The 16,716-nt window shown below is 43.8% G+C and overlaps 1 protein-coding gene across 3 annotated transcripts in view; it reads left to right on the top strand.

Moving 5' to 3' along the window:
• The window catches only part of SUFU (SUFU negative regulator of hedgehog signaling), a 75,021-nt gene that overhangs the window by 41,358 nt on the left and 16,947 nt on the right, over positions 1 to 16,716 (top strand). For all 3 annotated transcript variants that reach the window (XR_011024451.1, XM_068257560.1, XM_068257559.1), the window contains exons 8-9: positions 1,406 to 1,517; positions 15,541 to 15,675. Coding sequence is in view for 2 of the 3 variants with exons in the window: in XM_068257560.1 (XP_068113661.1) it covers positions 1,406 to 1,517; positions 15,541 to 15,675 (247 nt within the window). In the remaining variant the exon portion in view is untranslated. The remainder of the gene's footprint in view (positions 1 to 1,405; positions 1,518 to 15,540; positions 15,676 to 16,716) is intronic.

The raw sequence follows: 16,716 nt of genomic DNA, 5'->3' as shown, positions 1-16,716 counted from the left end.
AGAAACACCTGATCTGCTGCATGCTTGTTCAGGGTTTATAGCTTAATAGATCGGAAGCAGAGAATCAGCAGGATAGCCAGGCAACTGGTATTGCTTATAAGGAAATAAATATGTCCGCCTCCCTAACCCTCTCGCTTCAGTTGTCCTTTAAAGTGAACCTGTGATGAGAAGAGTCTCAGGTTTCATACTTACCAGGGGCTTCCTTAAGGCTGCTCGTCCCTTGCCGTCTCCCTGGGTGACTCCTATCACCCGCAATTGTCCACGAAAGCCTGGCTCCGTCACGCATGCCCTGCCAGGCGCACTCTACCGCAGGGACAGAAGCACGGCGAGGGAGCACGCCTGGCATGCGCGAGGGAGCGCGACTCGGGTCAGGCTTTCGGGGACAATTGCGGGTGACAGGAGTCACCCAGGGAGACGGCGAGGGACGAGCAGCCATAACTTAACCAGGTAAGTATTGTACCAGAGATGCTTCTCATCGCTCCTGACACTTTTAGTAATGGCGCTGCCTAGATCTCAGTGTTCCAGCCATACTCTTACACACCTGCATACAGTACAATGACAGGGCTTCTGCAAGATCCCCTTGTGGGCACATAAACTGAGCTTAAAGGTGGCCATACATTAGAACGATGATGGGCAGATTTGACCAAGAGACAAATTTATCTCTAATCGAAGCTGATTAGAAATAAATTTATCTCTAGTCGAATCTGCCCATACACTACAGGCCGATTTCCGTCCAATTTCGGCATAAAATCATTAGGGAATCTGCTGAGCCGCCGCTGCCCCCAAAATGTATAAATGTGTGTAGTGTAGTGCATTTATACATTACCTGCCCTGTAGCAGCTTCTGCACGGTGTCCATCCATCTCACTGGGTAACAGCCGCATACACACTAGCGGCACATACCGTCTGATGTCAGACGCTATGCACCGCTGGCGTGTATGCGGAACACCGCATGCAGGCTGACACCGGACAGGTAATGTATAAATGCACACACTGCATACATTAATACATCGCAGCAGGGGTTTCGTCGTCTTGTCGCTCGTTCGCAATTCCAGCACTGTACGTCTGCGCACCTGACCAACCAACTTTGGCCTGAAATTTTCCAGCATGCGTGATCGACCTTACAGTCATTTCTGTCCCGAAATTGGTCGCTTTGCCGGTCGGGCATGTACTTGGCAGCACCAATTTTCATCCAATTCGATTATTATAATCGAATTGGATGGTCGATTGGTTGGTTGGTCGGCTAGTGTATGGCCCCCTTAAGAGTATTTAGTTTGTTTACTAGCTTTGGATACTAATACATTTCTTGTGTTGAACACTTTTTTTTTTTTTTCTATAAGCTGATAAGCATTCGGCTCTGCAGATTAAAACTGTAACTAAGCTAAAAAATATATTATTTGTTTTAGATACTGAGCAGATTAGAGAGGCTTTACGAAGAGGCCTGGAAATTAACAATAAACCTATTCTACCTCCAATCAGCATGCAGCGTCAGAATGGCATGAACCTCGACCGAGTGCCGTAAGTAAACTTGCTGAGTAACTACTTCAGGGGTAAAGTAATGAAGGGGTATTGTTTCTTTTGGGGTTTTCCAGTTGGATTCAGTTCTCAGTACAAATGATCTGTAAGGCATTTCAGCACTCTGATCCTCCACTAAAGCTGTGTACATGCTTTCGATCGTTGTCACCTGATTGTTGATTGCAACAGCAACTGGTCTGAGTGCACTAAGAGATAAAGATGTTTCTAATCCTGCATCCAAAACTTTTTCTGCTGTTATGGTTTGGAGTTATCACATATATTAGGAGCACTGGCCCTTTAATTGCCATTGCCATCGGCTGGCAAAACAGTTGCATGCTGGGAAGGGGGGGTCGGTCTTCTATAGTATATTCCTCCTCTTCCCTTTATTGCCCCCTCCTTCTAATGACATAATGCTGGGTACACACGATACGTTTCTCCACTCAATTTTCCACCCGATCGTTTTTTCCGCTCGATTCTGCGCTCGATTCTCATATCTTCCGCTCGTTTTTCTTATCTTTTTCTATTCACTTCTGTGAGAAATCGAGCGCAGAATCAATCGGAAGGAATATCTGACATGGCGGCAATTATCTATCGGATCCATCTAGCGAGTTGTCTTCTATGCAGCCTGAGCACTGTATGATTGCATTGTTCTCCCTCGGCTGGGAGAATTTGCTCAGTCTTCTGCTAGCCAGAATGCTGATGATGCGTCTGTATGGGGTCAGCTCTACTCTGGTGCCCTAGGGATCGTGTACCGATCCCTGCCAGACCACAGAGATCCCCTGGAGACCTCCACCACCACCGTGTGTATTGGGCTTATGGCGACTGAATGTGTCACACACTCCTTAAAGAGACACTGAAGCGAAAAAATATATATGATATAGTGAATTGGTTGTGTACTATGAATAATTACTAGAAGATTAGCAGCAAAGAAAATATTCTCATACTTTTATTTTCAGGTATATAGTGTTTTTTCTAACATTGCATCATTCTATAATATGTGCAGATTACACAACACTCAGCATTCAAAATGAGTCTTTCAGAGCAGTCTGTGAAGTAATGACCTCTCCTCTAGCAGAGGAAAAGTAAATAGTCCAGGGACAGTTGAGATAATAAAAGTCAGATAACAGCCCTCTCCACGACTAACTTAGTCGGAGAGCTTAATGGCTTGTTTGCATAGAGATAACTAGAGTTTCTCAACTCTTCAGGCCCATACACACGTCGGATTTTAGCGAACGACCCGTCGTTTGAACGTTCCGTCGTTCGGACGTTTTCGCGTCAAATCCGACGTGTGTACAGACTATCGTTCGGGTGATAAGACTGGTTACCAACGATCCGCCGGCGGATCGCTGGTAACCAGTCTTATCACCTGAACGATAGTCTGTACACACGTCGGATTTGACGCGAAAACGTCCGAACGACTGAACGTTCAAACGACGGGTCGTTCGCTAAAATCCGACGTGTGTATGGGCCTTTCCTGTACTGGAAACAATTACACTGATGTATCTGATGTTAATGTTTTATTTCTTAGCTGTGCTACACATACAAATCATAATATCATCATTTTTTTTTTTCGCTTCAGTGTCTCTTTAATGTTGGAAATGATCCTTCATGATATTTTAACTTGAGTTGGTTTGAGGAAACAGTTTAATGCTGAATCATTTAGAGCAGTGTCCCTCAACAATTCATGGGCATGTACCCCTTTTGAAAGCCTGTGCTGGTCAAGTACCTCCTGATATGGTAAAGACTATCTCAAGTACCCCCTGATACAGATACACGTAATAGTAGTACATGATCGTTTCAAAACCATTTCTGCACATTTGCTATTGTTTTAATTAGTTGAAATACTAGTTTGGCTGGGATTTATATAGGGCAGTGATGGCTAACCTTGGCACTCCAGCTGTGGTGGAACTACAAGTCCCATGAGGCATTGCAAATACTCTGACAGCTCTAAGCATAACTCGGGGAGGCAAATGCATAATGGGATTTGTAGTTTTGTCACAGCTGGAGTGCCAAGGTTAGCCATCACTGATATAGGATATATTATTTTCTAAAACTATGAATTTTTTTAAACTTAAAGAGACACTGAAGCGGAAAAAAAATATGATATAGTGAATTGGTTGTGTACTATGAATAATTACTAGAAGATTAGCAGCAAAGAAAATATTCTCATACTTTTATTTTCAGGTATATAGTGTTTTTTCTAACATTGCATCATTCTATAATATGTGCAGATTACACAACACTCAGCATTCAAAATGAGTCTTTCAGAGCAGTCTGTGAAGTAATGACCTCTCCTCTAGCAGAGGAAAATTAAATAGTCCAGGAACAGTTGAGATAATAAAAGTCAGATAACAGCCCTCTCCATCTGATCTTAAGGTGGCCATACACTGGCCCGATTCGCCGCCGTTTCGACAGCAGATTCGATCACTGGGATCGAATCTGCTGCCAATCGTTCGCGCTACACGCCGAATTCCGATCCTTTTCGTCAGATCCCGTCGATCGCTCTGTGCGGAAAATTAGCGTCGATCGCCCGCGGGTAGGGAGCGCGTCGCTAGCGGCGTTCGAGTACCCGACGACCGACGCAATAAAGCCGCATACATTACCTGCTCCACCGGCACGACTACCCCCGGTCACAGCTGCTCCGTGTCCGCGCTGGTCTCCGGCATGCTTCAGTTCCTCCTGCCCGGCAGTAAGTTTAAACAGTAGAGGGCGCTCTACTGTTTAAACTTCCTGCCGGGCAGGAAGAAGTAAAGCATGCTGGGGCCGGAGACCAGAGCGGAGACGGAGCAGCAGTGACCTGGGGACTGGAGTCGCGCCGGCGGAGCAGGTAATGCATGCGGGCGGGGGGAGCGGCGGCAGCACCACCACAACAGATTGTGAACGGTTTCAGGTTGAAATCGGTTCACAATCTGTTTGCAGTAAAGGTAGCCATACGATCCCTCTCTGATCAGATTCGATCAGATAGGGATCTGTCAGTTGGTCGAATCTGATGGCAAATCGAGCAGTGTATGGCTAGCTTAAATGTTTTATTTCTTAGCTGTGCTACACATACAAATCATAATATCATCATTTTTTTTTTCGCTTCAGTGTCTCTTTAAATACATACAAGGCCAAGTACCCCCTGGACCCAACAGAAGTACCCCCTGGGGTACGCATACCACATGTTGAGAACCTAGGATTTAGAATGCCTAAGAAATCTAGTTGAATGTAACATTTTTTTTTTTTATTTATTTTTTTTTGGAAAGCATGATTTGCATATATCATGCAGAGAAGAAGGAACTTTCCATGTAATTTTAAAATGCACAAAAAATTACATTGGAAATCACGCACCAATGTGTTTTTGCTCGGCCCATAGACTAACATTGTATGCAATTTTGCATGCATTTTCTTCTATGTGGCAAAACGCACACTGCTCAAATAAGTGTGCTCTCTGCCTTATTCTTAGGTCAGATCTACTAGTTATTTTTACCTGGTAACACCTCTTCATTCAAGGCTTCTCCTTAATTGAGCCTTCAGTGGAGTATCACATCTTGTGCAGAGGTCTAGTCCTTGGAAAAGAGGCGCGTGGACTTAGCTGGGAAACCCCTGCGCCGCGCGGCGTGCCAAAAATGGCCGTGGTCACGCATAATGTGGGCGTGGTCATTAGTGGGGCCAAATATACATGACCTTAGCAGTGATGTAAAAGGTCTCCCGGGGAAGTTTGAGCTCTGCCGTAGTGTATCCCCCCAAAATAGATGTAATCTGACAGCATTTCACCAAAAAGACACATAATCTGGTAGAAGTTCCTCCAAAATACAGATAATATGGCAGTGGTTCCCCCAAAATAGATAATGTGGCAGCAGCAGTTCCCCCAACATACACATAATTTGGAAGCAGTTCCCCAAAATACGCGAAACCTGGCAGCGGATAACCCAAAATACACGTAACACCCAAAATACATATAATCTGGCAGCAGTGGTCCCCCAAACATACACAATCTGGCAGCAGTTCCCCAAAATACATAACAGCGGTTCCACAAGAATGCAGATAATCTGACAGCAGTTCCCCCAAAATAGGTACCCCCAGCATAGGTAGCCAGGTCTATAGGTGTCCCCAGTATAAGTAGCCATGAGTATAGTAGTCCCCAGTATATGTAGCCAGAGGTACAGTATATGTACCTAGTATATGTAGCCATGGGTATATATCCCCAGTATATGTGGCCAGGGGTATACGTGGCCAGTATATGTAGCCAGGGGTATATGTAGCCAGGAGTATATGTGCCCAGTGTATGTAGCCAGGGGTATATGTCCCAGTATATGTAGTTATGGTTATATGTGCCCAGTATATGTAGTTATGGTTATATGTGCCCAGTATATGTAGTTAGGGTTATATGTGCCCAGTATATGTAGTTAGGGTTATATGTGCCCAGTATATGTAGTTAGGGTTATATGTGCCCAGTATATGTAGTTAGGGTTATATGTGCCCAGTATATGTAGCCAGAGGTATATGTGCCCAGTATATGTAGGCAGGGGTATATGTAGGCAGGTGTATATGTGCCCAGTATATGTAGCCAGGGGTATATGTCCCAGTATATGTAGTCAGGGGTATATGTCCCAGTATATGTAGTCAGGGGTATATGTCCCAGTATATGTAGTCAGGGGTATATGTCCCAGTATATGTAGTCAGGGGTATATATGTGCCAGTATATGTAGTCAGGGGTATATGTCCCAGTATATGTAGTTAGGGGTATATGAGCCCAGTATATGTAGCCAGAGGTATATGTGCCCAGTATATGTAGTCAGGGGTATATGTGCCCAGTATATGTAGGCATGGGTATATGTAGGCAGGTGTATATGTGCCCAGTATATGTAGTCAGGGGGTATATGTGCCCAGTATATATGTAGTCAGAGGTATATGTGCCCAGTATATGTAGTCAGGGGTATATGTGCCCAGTATATGTAGTCAGGGGGTATATGTGCCCAGTATATGTAGTCAGGGGGTATATGTGCCCAGTATATGTAGTCAGGGGGTATATGTGCCCAGTATATGTAGTCAGGGGGTATATGTGCCCAGTATATGTAGTCAGGGGGTATATGTGCCCAGTATATGTAGTCGGGGGGTATATGTGCCCAGTATATGTAGTCGGGGGGTATATGTGCCCAGTATATGTAGTCAGGGGGTATATGTGCCCAGTATATGTAGTCAGGGGGTATATGTGCCCAGTATATGTAGTCAGGGGGTATATGTGCCCAGTATATGTAGTCGGGGGGTATATGTGCCCAGTATATGTAGTCGGGGGGTATATGTGCCCAGTATATGTAGTCAGGGGGTATATGTGCCCAGTATATGTAGTCAGGGTGTATATGTGCCCAGTATATGTAGTCAGGGGGTATATGTGGCTAGTATATATGTAGCCAGGGGTATATGTGCAAAGTATATGCAGCCAGGGGGTATATGTGCCCAGTATATGTAGCCAGGGGGTATATGTGCCCAGTATATGTAGTCAGGGGGTATATGTGCCCAGTATATATGTAGCCAGGGGTATATGTCCCAGTATATGTAGTCAGGGGGTATATGTCCCCAGAATAGGTAGTCAGGTGTCCCCCAGCAGAAGGGGAGCAGCGCAGTGGAAGAAGATCTGTGAGCAGCGGTGGAGAAGGGTGGCCATTCCCCCCCCCCCCCCCCCCCCCCATCCCTCACCTTAGGGTACTCTCCTTCCCTCTCTCTCCCCTCCTGAAGTAACGTGCGGGCGGGACTTACCTCTTCTCGTCGTCGGAACACCGGATCTGCGTGCCGCAAGTCTGGTCTGGACCAGACCAGAGCAGTGGCACGCAGATCCGGCGCCGGAACGAGGAGAGGTAAGTCCCGTTCGCTGCCGGCTGCCCGCACATTACTTCAGGAGGGGAGAGCGAGGGAAGGCAGAGCACCCTAAGGTGAGAGCTCACAGCTCTCCTTCCACTGCGCTGCTCCCCTCCGAACATGGCAGGGTGAACGGCGTCCACTCACTGGAAATAGTAAGTGGACGCCGTTCACCCGCGTCCACGCACCGCTCGACCCCTAATCTTGTGGAAATATTGTACAATTAAGCCACGACCCCCGTTTCAGCCTGTCTTGCCACTCACTTTACCCATTTAAAGGGGTGGTGTTGGGGAAATGGTGACTGCAGAGAGCTATAACCTCTGCATTGACCCAAATATAAACAGTGATTAGATATGAGGCCATTTATTATTATTAAAACTACAAACTCATTCAAAACTGCAAATGCAGAGGAAATTGCAAAAACACGCATGGCAGAAAATGTGTGGTTTTCTGCACGGACGAGTGTACAGGCCTGATTCCACTGCAGCCTATCTGCAGCAATTCCCAGCATGCAAATTTGGATGCATAATTGCAGCCTTTTGAAATCAATAGGCTGCTTCCGATTCGCATATGGGGAAAAAAATAGTGCCTGCTGCATTTGTTTTTTACATCGCATTTGAATCCCCATAGCCATCTATGGCACGGCTAGACAGAATAGGTTGTGGATTTGCATCAGCTTGGGAGCTGCGTCTCATTTGGAAACTGATGCTGCACCCTAGTGGCAATGTGCAAGAACCACACCAGAGTAGAGTGAGAGGCAATAGTGCAGTATTACTGCTAAGCATTAAAAGGTTAATCCTTTACACAATGAGGAAGCAGAACGAGACTGAGGGAAATATTAGTCAGGTAGGCTAGAAAATCAGCATTCTGAATCGAGTATTAATGTGTGGGATGAAAGCTAGTGAGCAGTTCCATCCTCTTCCAGTCTCCCGCAATCAGGCTCGGGAGCGCGGGCGGCGTGCATGTGCAGAAGATGCTGGCCGAGCCTGGTAGGCAACCCTCACAAGTCAGCCTGACTGCGGGAGACTGGAGGAGGATGGAACTGAGGCAAGGGACCAGAGAGTCTTCTAAGAGCTGGAGGAAGCCCTAGGTAAGTAAATATGCATGTTAGCTTCACCTCACAACTCCTTTCATATACATAAAGCCACAAACTGCCCACTATCATTTTCTGGTGTTCTGAAATTGATGGTTTTCTGAGACCTTCGCCCAGCCCTTTGGCCCCCAGCCATGTCTGCAGAAATATGGGTGCCCCGCTATTTGTATATGCCTGCTGATTTCCATTTTATAGCAGCAATTAACATGGACACCACCCAAACTTCTGCTGTGCCTCTGGTTCCCAAATCTCCTGTATCCATCTCCACTGCTGCCATAGAGCCTGTGTGCATAGCATGTGTATGACAGCATAGTAGAACACAATGGCTTCATTCATGGGTGCAAGTGACAGGCTCTGCTTGGCTCAGTGAATCTCGTGCCATGGATATTCTGTAATGAAGAAATCCTCTTTTCTCAGCTGCAATTTACTGGGCTCATTCAGTAATATGCTAAGGATAACCACAGCAGTGTTACTAGAAATGGCTATATCTTGCCAACGGTCATAAAGTCCCCATTAAACCACAAAGTTTAGCTCTGTAGCTGTACATCAGGCTTTAACCAGGTACACTATAGGCCTGAGTTATTAGGGTGCAAAGATTTTTAAGCATATCCAACGGACATCATAAGTAATTTGCAAACATGGGCTGGATTCTTTATGGGATTTCTTACTTAGCCTGGATCATAGTGGAGGTCAGTAAATCGGCAGTTGTGTGATTGCAGTCTCATGCAGGTACATTTTTTTTTTTAACATAATCCCAGACTGAATTTAAAAAGGGGAAAAAAAGTCACTGTGGATTCTGCATGCAGACACAGTTGTACACAGGGCTCTGGAGTCTGAGTCAGAGAAATTTTGGTGTACCTGGAGTCGGAGTCATGAAAAATTTACTGACGTCTAATAACTTTAGACTCTAAAAAAAAAACAGATAAAAGTTCAATTTCTCAGATAATAGATTATAAATCATTCCAAAACAGTACCTTGTGCTTCTGCAATAAAGCAGTCACCAAATGTTCGAAATCAGATACACATATTAAATATGTACACATTTGGGGTTGGTGTCCACAAATTAAGCTATACTGTCGTACTATATTCCACCTATGCCCTTCCTGTATAGCTGTTGTGAATCCACTGTGAGTTTTGTGCACATTGAACGCAGAGGTGTTGTCTGCCTCTTCCTTTAGAAAGTTATTTGACAATCTGGATGAAAAAGTAATTGGCAGAAGCACTTAGATTACTTCAATGGAAAGTATGTCTGAATTAAAGACATACCTGTATAGGCATTTTACATTTAAAAAAAAGCGGCTTCCGGTTTCCTTTAAGTCAGCATGGAACATGCATCATGATTAGATTAGAGGAGTCGAAGGTATCCTAAATTAAAGCTGAAGAATTTTAAGCCAACTCCACAGCTCTGGTCACAAAGCCCACCAGTTCCCCAACCTTTCCCCTAAACTTCTCATAATCTTACATGACCCAGGTAAGGAGGGCAAATCCTAACCACTTAATGTACAGTTTTTATTAGGCCAGTCCAGGTTTGCTGGATCACTATTGACCTCCTCACTGGACATGTTTGGAGGTCTTTGGAGATGGCTTATTATATCAAGCCTGATGTGTGTGTAGTTAGTATGTCCTCCTCTAGCAAGCACAGCAAATTAATATCAAGGGTGAGCCAGAAACAGAATACAAGAAACTAGGAAGACATTGCTGTACACAATCAAGATCACGATCAGGTCAATAAGCCAGGAATGGCAGTAGCTGGTAACGGGAATGCGTTCAGGCAGCAAGCGGCACATAAAGGCCTAGTACTAAAGCATTGGCAAAGCCTTTTGGGAAGATGGAGTGCATGAATAAGTAAGCTGTTCAACTAATTTGCTGAAGGATGGCAGAGGGCCACCTGCTGGTGGGAAAACTGAAGTGCAACACAGACCTGGCACACGCCACCCACTGGTGAAACATGGAGTTGTAGATGATTATATAGATTTTGGATAGCTATCTGCTGGTGAATTGTAGAAGTCAAGAGCAGTCTAAATAGGAGATGTGGCCAGCAGGTAAAACAGAGTTGTAGGGTTCTTAAAGTGAACCAGAGACGAAGCACCCTCAAGTATTTTACCATATACAGGTCCTTTTTAAAAAAATTAGCATATTGTTATAAAGTTCATTATTTTCTGTAATACTGTAATATACTGATAAACATTAGACTTTCATATATTTTAGATTCATTACACACAACTGAAGTAGTTCAAGCCTTTTATTGTTTTAATATTGATGATGTTGGCATACAGCTCATGAAAACCCCAAATTCCTATCTCAAAAAATTAGCCTCTCTGAATCAACTAATTAACTCTAAACACCTGCAAAAGATTCCTGAGGCTTTTAAAAACTCCCAGCCTGGTTCATTACTCAAAACCGCAATCATGGGTAAGACTGCAGACCTGACTGCTGTCCAGAAGAAAAAGCAGTGTCCCCGGGCTCAACCACAAACTTTATGTACCAGGGAGTCGACCAGTAGCACCCCGCTCCACCAGGGGTGCAGGTAGACAACACACAGAAAAAGGAAGATCACTGGGTCTCAACCTGGATTTTGCAATTATAGCTTTGGCTTTATTAGCACCATAGTAGCAGACAACACAACGTTTCGGCCCAACAGCCTTTATCAAGTGTTAGCAAATATAAAATTATTCACGTATATAAAGGTTAAAACACACCCCTAAAGGGCGGGCACACACTTAGTAAATCCATTAGACAAAGAGAGACATTAGCAATTAAAGGGACAGTCCTACAAAAAGCATTTAAGGCTAAAATCCTCATTAAGTCCATTCGGTGTAAGCGTACTTAGCTTGTCTATCCACCTACTTTCCCTTCTGAGTAGCGTAATTTCACCGTTTCCACCTTCATTCGTGTAAACCTTTTCCAAGACACACCAGCGCAGATCACTGACAATATGTCCACACTCGTAGTAATGTTTTCCTACAGGAGAATCAATTTTCTTTTCAGGATTATTAGCATATTTCTTATAAAGCCTGATATTACTACGGTGTTCATTAATTTTTACACGAACTGCTCTAGAAGTCTGTCCTACATACCCAACCCCGCAGGGGCATTTCAAAAAGTAGATCACATTTTCAGTTACGCATGAAAAATTCCCTTTAATATCTATCTTAGTACCCTTAAGAGGATGTCTGATATGGTCACCTTTGATAATACTAGAACAGTTCTGACAGTTCATACATGGGAAGGTCCCCATTTTTTTTAGGCAAAAAAGTTCTCTTCTGTATGGTATTTTTCCTAACATCTGCCCGCACTAGCATGTCCCGAACATTTTTACCTCTCCGATAGACAAAAGATGGCGGTGTAGGGAAGATTTTTGACAGCACAGGATCAGCTTTTATCAATGTCCAATTGTCCAGGATGCTCCTCCTGACCAATTGTGCATGGTTCTCAAACGTGGAAATAAACTGGACATCCCTAGTGTGTTGATTTTTAATCACTTTTCTCCTAAGTATACAAGAAGGAGACTGACAGAAACAATGCGTTACTTGCAACAAGCTGTCATCCTCCATCTATGATACGCGGACTCCCAAAAAGCCAATTCATACGTGCAAGGAGAATTACATCAAATGATGCAGCGTATCATAAACAAGCTAATATGCTGATAGAAAATTATGTTGCGAGAGGTTATAGTCGGGAGATACTGTTACAAACTGCACAAGAGGTTGGTTTGCTCGACAGAAGGGAACTTAGGAGAAAATTGATTAAAAATCAACACACTAGGGATGTCCAGTTTATTTCCACGTTTGATAACCATGCACAATTGGTCAGGAGGAGCATCCTGGGCAATTGGACATTGATAAAAGCTGATCCTGTGCTGTCAAAAATCTTCCCTACACCGCCATCTTTTGTCTATCGGAGAGGTAAAAATGTTCGGGACATGCTAGTGCGGGCAGATGTTAGGAAAAATACCATACAGAAGAGAACTTTTTTGCCTAAAAAAAATGGGGACCTTCCCATGTTTGAACTGTCAGAACTGTTCTAGTATTATCAAAGGTGACCATATCAGACATCCTCTTAAGGGTACTAAGATAGATATTAAAGGGAATTTTTCATGCGTAACTGAAAATGTGATCTACTTTTTGAAATGCCCCTGCGGGGTTGGGTATGTAGGACAGACTTCTAGAGCAGTTCGTGTAAAAATTAATGAACACCGTAGTAATATCAGGCTTTATAAGAAATATGCTAATAATCCTGAAAAGAAAATTGATTCTCCTGTAGGAAAACATTACTACGAGTGTGGACATATTGTCAGTGATCTGCGCTGGTGTGTCTTGGAAAAGGTTTACACGAATGAAGGTGGAAACGGTGAAATTACGCTACTCAGAAGGGAAAGTAGGTGGATAGACAAGCTAAGTACGCTTACACCGAATGGACTTAATGAGGATTTTAGCCTTAAATGCTTTTTGTAGGACTGTCCCTTTAATTGCTAATGTCTCTCTTTGTCTAATGGATTTACTAAGTGTGTGCCCGCCCTTTAGGGGTGTGTTTTAACCTTTATATATGTGAATAATTTTATATTTGGTAACACTTGATAAAGGCCGTTGGGTTGAAACGTCGTGTTGTCTGCTACTATGGTGCTAATAAAGCCAAAGCTATAATTGCAAAATCCAGGTTGAGACCCAGTGATCTTCCTTTTTCTGTGTGCTGTCCAGAAGGCCATCATTGACGCCCTCAAGCAAGAGGGTAAGACACAGAAAAAAATTTGTGAACGAATAGGCTGTTCCCAGAGTGCTGTATCAAGGCACCTCAGTGGGAAGTCTGTGTAAAGGAAAAAGTGTGGCAGAAAACGCTGCACAACGAGAAGAGGTAACCGGACCCTGAGGAAGATTGTGGAGAAGGACAGATTCCAGACCTTGGGGGACCTGCGGAAGCAGTGGACTGAGTCTGGAGTAGAAACATCCAGAGCCAACTGTGTACAGGCGTGTGCAGGAAATGGGCTACAGGTGCCGCATTCCCCAGGTCAAGCCACTTTTAGACCAGGAACAGCGGCAGAAGCGCCTGACCTGGGCTACAGAGAAGCAGCACTGGACTGTTGCTCAGTGGTCCAAAGTACTTTTCTCAGATGAAAGCAACTTTTGCATGTCATTTGGAAATCAAGGTGCCAGAGTCTGGAGGAAGACTGGGGAGAGGGAAATGCCAAAATGCCTGAAGTCCAGTGTCAAGTACCCTGTCAATGATGGTCTGGGGTGCCATGTCAGCTGCTGGTATTGGTCCACTGTGTTTTATCAAGGGCAGGGTCAATGCAGCTAGCTATCAGGAGATTTTGGAGCACTTCATGCTTCCATCTGCTGAAAAGCTTTGTGGAGATGAAGATTTTATTTTTCAGCACGACCTGGCACCTGCTCACAGTGCCAAAACCACTGGTAAATGGTTTACTGACCATGGTATTACTGTGCTCAATTGGCCTGCCAACTCTCCTGACCTGAACCCCATAGAGAATCTGTGGGATATTGTGAAGAGAAAGTTGAGAGACGCAAGACCCAACACTCTGGTTGAGCTTAAAGAGACTCCATAACAAAAATTGCATCCTGTTTTTTATCATCCTACAAGTTCTAAAAGCTATTCTAATGTGTTCTGGCTTACTGCAGCACGTTCTACTATCACCATCTCTGTAATAAATCAACTTATCTCTCTCTTGTCAGACTTGTCAGCCTGTGTCTGGAAGGCTGCCAAGTTCTTCAGTGTTGTGGTTCTGTGATGCATCTCCCCCCTCCAGGCCCCTCTCTGCACACTGCTGTGTGTTATTTAGATTAGTGCAGCTTCTTTCTGCTCTATTATCTTTTACAAGCTGGATAAATCCTCCTCTGAGCTGGCTGGGCTTTCACATACTGCGGAATTACATACAGGCAGAGCTGTCTGCACTCTGCAGGAAGAAACAGCCTGACACTTCAGTGGAAGATAGCTGCATGGGGAAAGAAACACACAAATGATCTCTTGAGATTCAAAAGGAAGGGTGTATACAGCCTGCTTGTGTATGAATGTATTTTCTATGTGTGGACATACTGTACATCAACCTACTTCCTGTTTTGGTGGCCATTTTGTTTGTTTATAAACAAACTTTTTAAAACTGTTTTTAACCACTTTTAATGCGGGCGAAATTGTGACAGAGGGTAATAGGAGATGTCCCCTAATGCACTGGTATGTTTACTTTTGTGCGATTTTAACAATACAGATTCTATTTAAGGCCGCTATCCAAGCATCCTGGGCCTCCGTAACACCTGAACAGTGCCACAGGCTGATTGCCTCCATGCCACGCCGCATTGAAGCAGTCATTTCTGCAAAAGGATTCCCGACCAAGTATTGAGTGCATAACTGAACATAATTATTTGAAGGTTGACTTTTTTTTTGTTTTAAAAACCCTTTTCTCTTATTGGTCAGATGAAATATGCTAATTTTTTGAGATAGGAATTTTGGGTTTTCATGAGCTGTATGCCATCAATATTAAAACAATAAAAGGCTTGAACTACTTCAGTTCTGTGTAATGAATCTAAAATCTATGAAAGTCTAATGTTTATCAGTACATTACAGAAAATAATGAACTTTATAACAATATGCTAATTTTTTTTTAGAAGGACCTTTATATCAATGGGAACATTAGAGAAAACACCTACCTGCTCTCTGTTCCATTCTTCACTGCTCAGCCTTCTTCTAATCAGCCCTAATAAAATCCTCTGGTTCACTTTAACATAATGTGATCTGCAGCATAAACTAGTGTGTGTGTGTGTGTGTGTATGTGTGTGTGTGCGTGCGTGCGTGCGTGAGTGCGTGCGTGCGTGAGTGCGTACACTCAGTCAAGATGAGTTAACCCCCTCTGTCACGGCCTGTGTTCACCAATGCTCAAGTTAAGTCTTGCCTCAGAGGCAACTGAATTTCACTTGTGCACGCTCACCCTTCTTGGTGTCTGCCAACCCTGCCTCCTGGGGAAGCTACTTGTCATATCAAAATGTTTGATGAAGCTGAAAGCAGCGGAGTCTTTGCTTGATAACCTGAGTAGACTAGTTCTTCCATGGCTGTTTGTGGCTGGATGGTAAAACTGTTTTTTTTTCTCAGGAGTCGAAAAGACAGCTTGGAAAGTGAAAGCTCATCAGCCATCATTCCTCATGAATTAATACGCACGCGGCAACTGGAAAGCGTCCATCTCAAGTTTAACCAGGAGTCTGGTGCCCTCATGCCACTTTGTTTAAGGTGAGACCAAAAGCAAAAATAGAGGCACATACACATGCGATAACCATTGCCTGTTAGGAATTGCTGCATTTCTGTAGCAGACGTTACTGAGCTACTACCCAACATTATCCCTGTCCTGATGCTTAACTCTAGCCTCTCATCCTAAACATTACCACCTTGATAAAATCTCTTACCTATCCTAGTTTATAGACTGGACCTCTTATGCCCCAAATTTACCATAACCACTAAACTTAAAGAAAACCTGTAATAAAGAAAGGGGCCCCTGGTTGTACTTACCTCGGAGGCTTCTCCCCCTTCCTTCTGTGCAGCACCGATCCAGCACAGGCTCCCTCCAACAGCTGCAGGCAGCTGTATTTACCTCTGAGATTCCCGAGCAGGTGCAGTACCAGCTTCGCCCCCGGGCTGTGATGGAAATTGCATAGCCCGATCGAGTGCACTCTACTCTGCAGACGTCTCAGGAGCACTTTTTTGCTTACAGAAGCTCTTTAATTGATACTGACTTCCTTTTGTCTTCACCTGTGATTCCAAACACCAGGGACTGATATCTAGTTAGTGCTAAAATCGAGCACTCAGTCATAGAGTCCTTTTTTGACTGGTTAGCTGGCCCTTTAGCTAGCAGAATTATGCTGCACACAAGATTCCTTGCCACCTGGGTAATCTGTATTTTTTTTTTTTACAGTGGTAGGTAGTTTACAAAAGTGCAACTTTTAGGTAAAGATAAAAAACTGTGCTGAATAGAAAATAGAAAGTGTGCAACTGTACATTATAAAAACTCTTAAGTCTGTGGCGGTTTCATAAATATTTTTCTTCATTTATTTAAAGAAACGGACCTCAGTACAGTACATCTTTTTTTTTTTTTTTCATAGAGCCTACTCCCATTTTTTACATTTGTACTTAGAACCAAAGGGACCTCTGCTGGTCAACCTTGATAATGCTTCACTTGAAAACCTTTAAACTTGTATTCATATAGCTTTCTAATTCTGCAACATTTTCCACCCATTTCCTGGATTGATTTGCCTGCACTCTTGTTTTGATTGTTGT

Source organism: Hyperolius riggenbachi, chromosome 10 (genome assembly GCF_040937935.1).
Source record: "Hyperolius riggenbachi isolate aHypRig1 chromosome 10, aHypRig1.pri, whole genome shotgun sequence".
In the NCBI taxonomy this organism is placed as follows: Eukaryota; Metazoa; Chordata; class Amphibia; order Anura; family Hyperoliidae; genus Hyperolius; species Hyperolius riggenbachi.
Note: the sequence above shows the minus strand (reverse complement) of the source record. Positions and strands in the feature narration are given on the sequence as shown.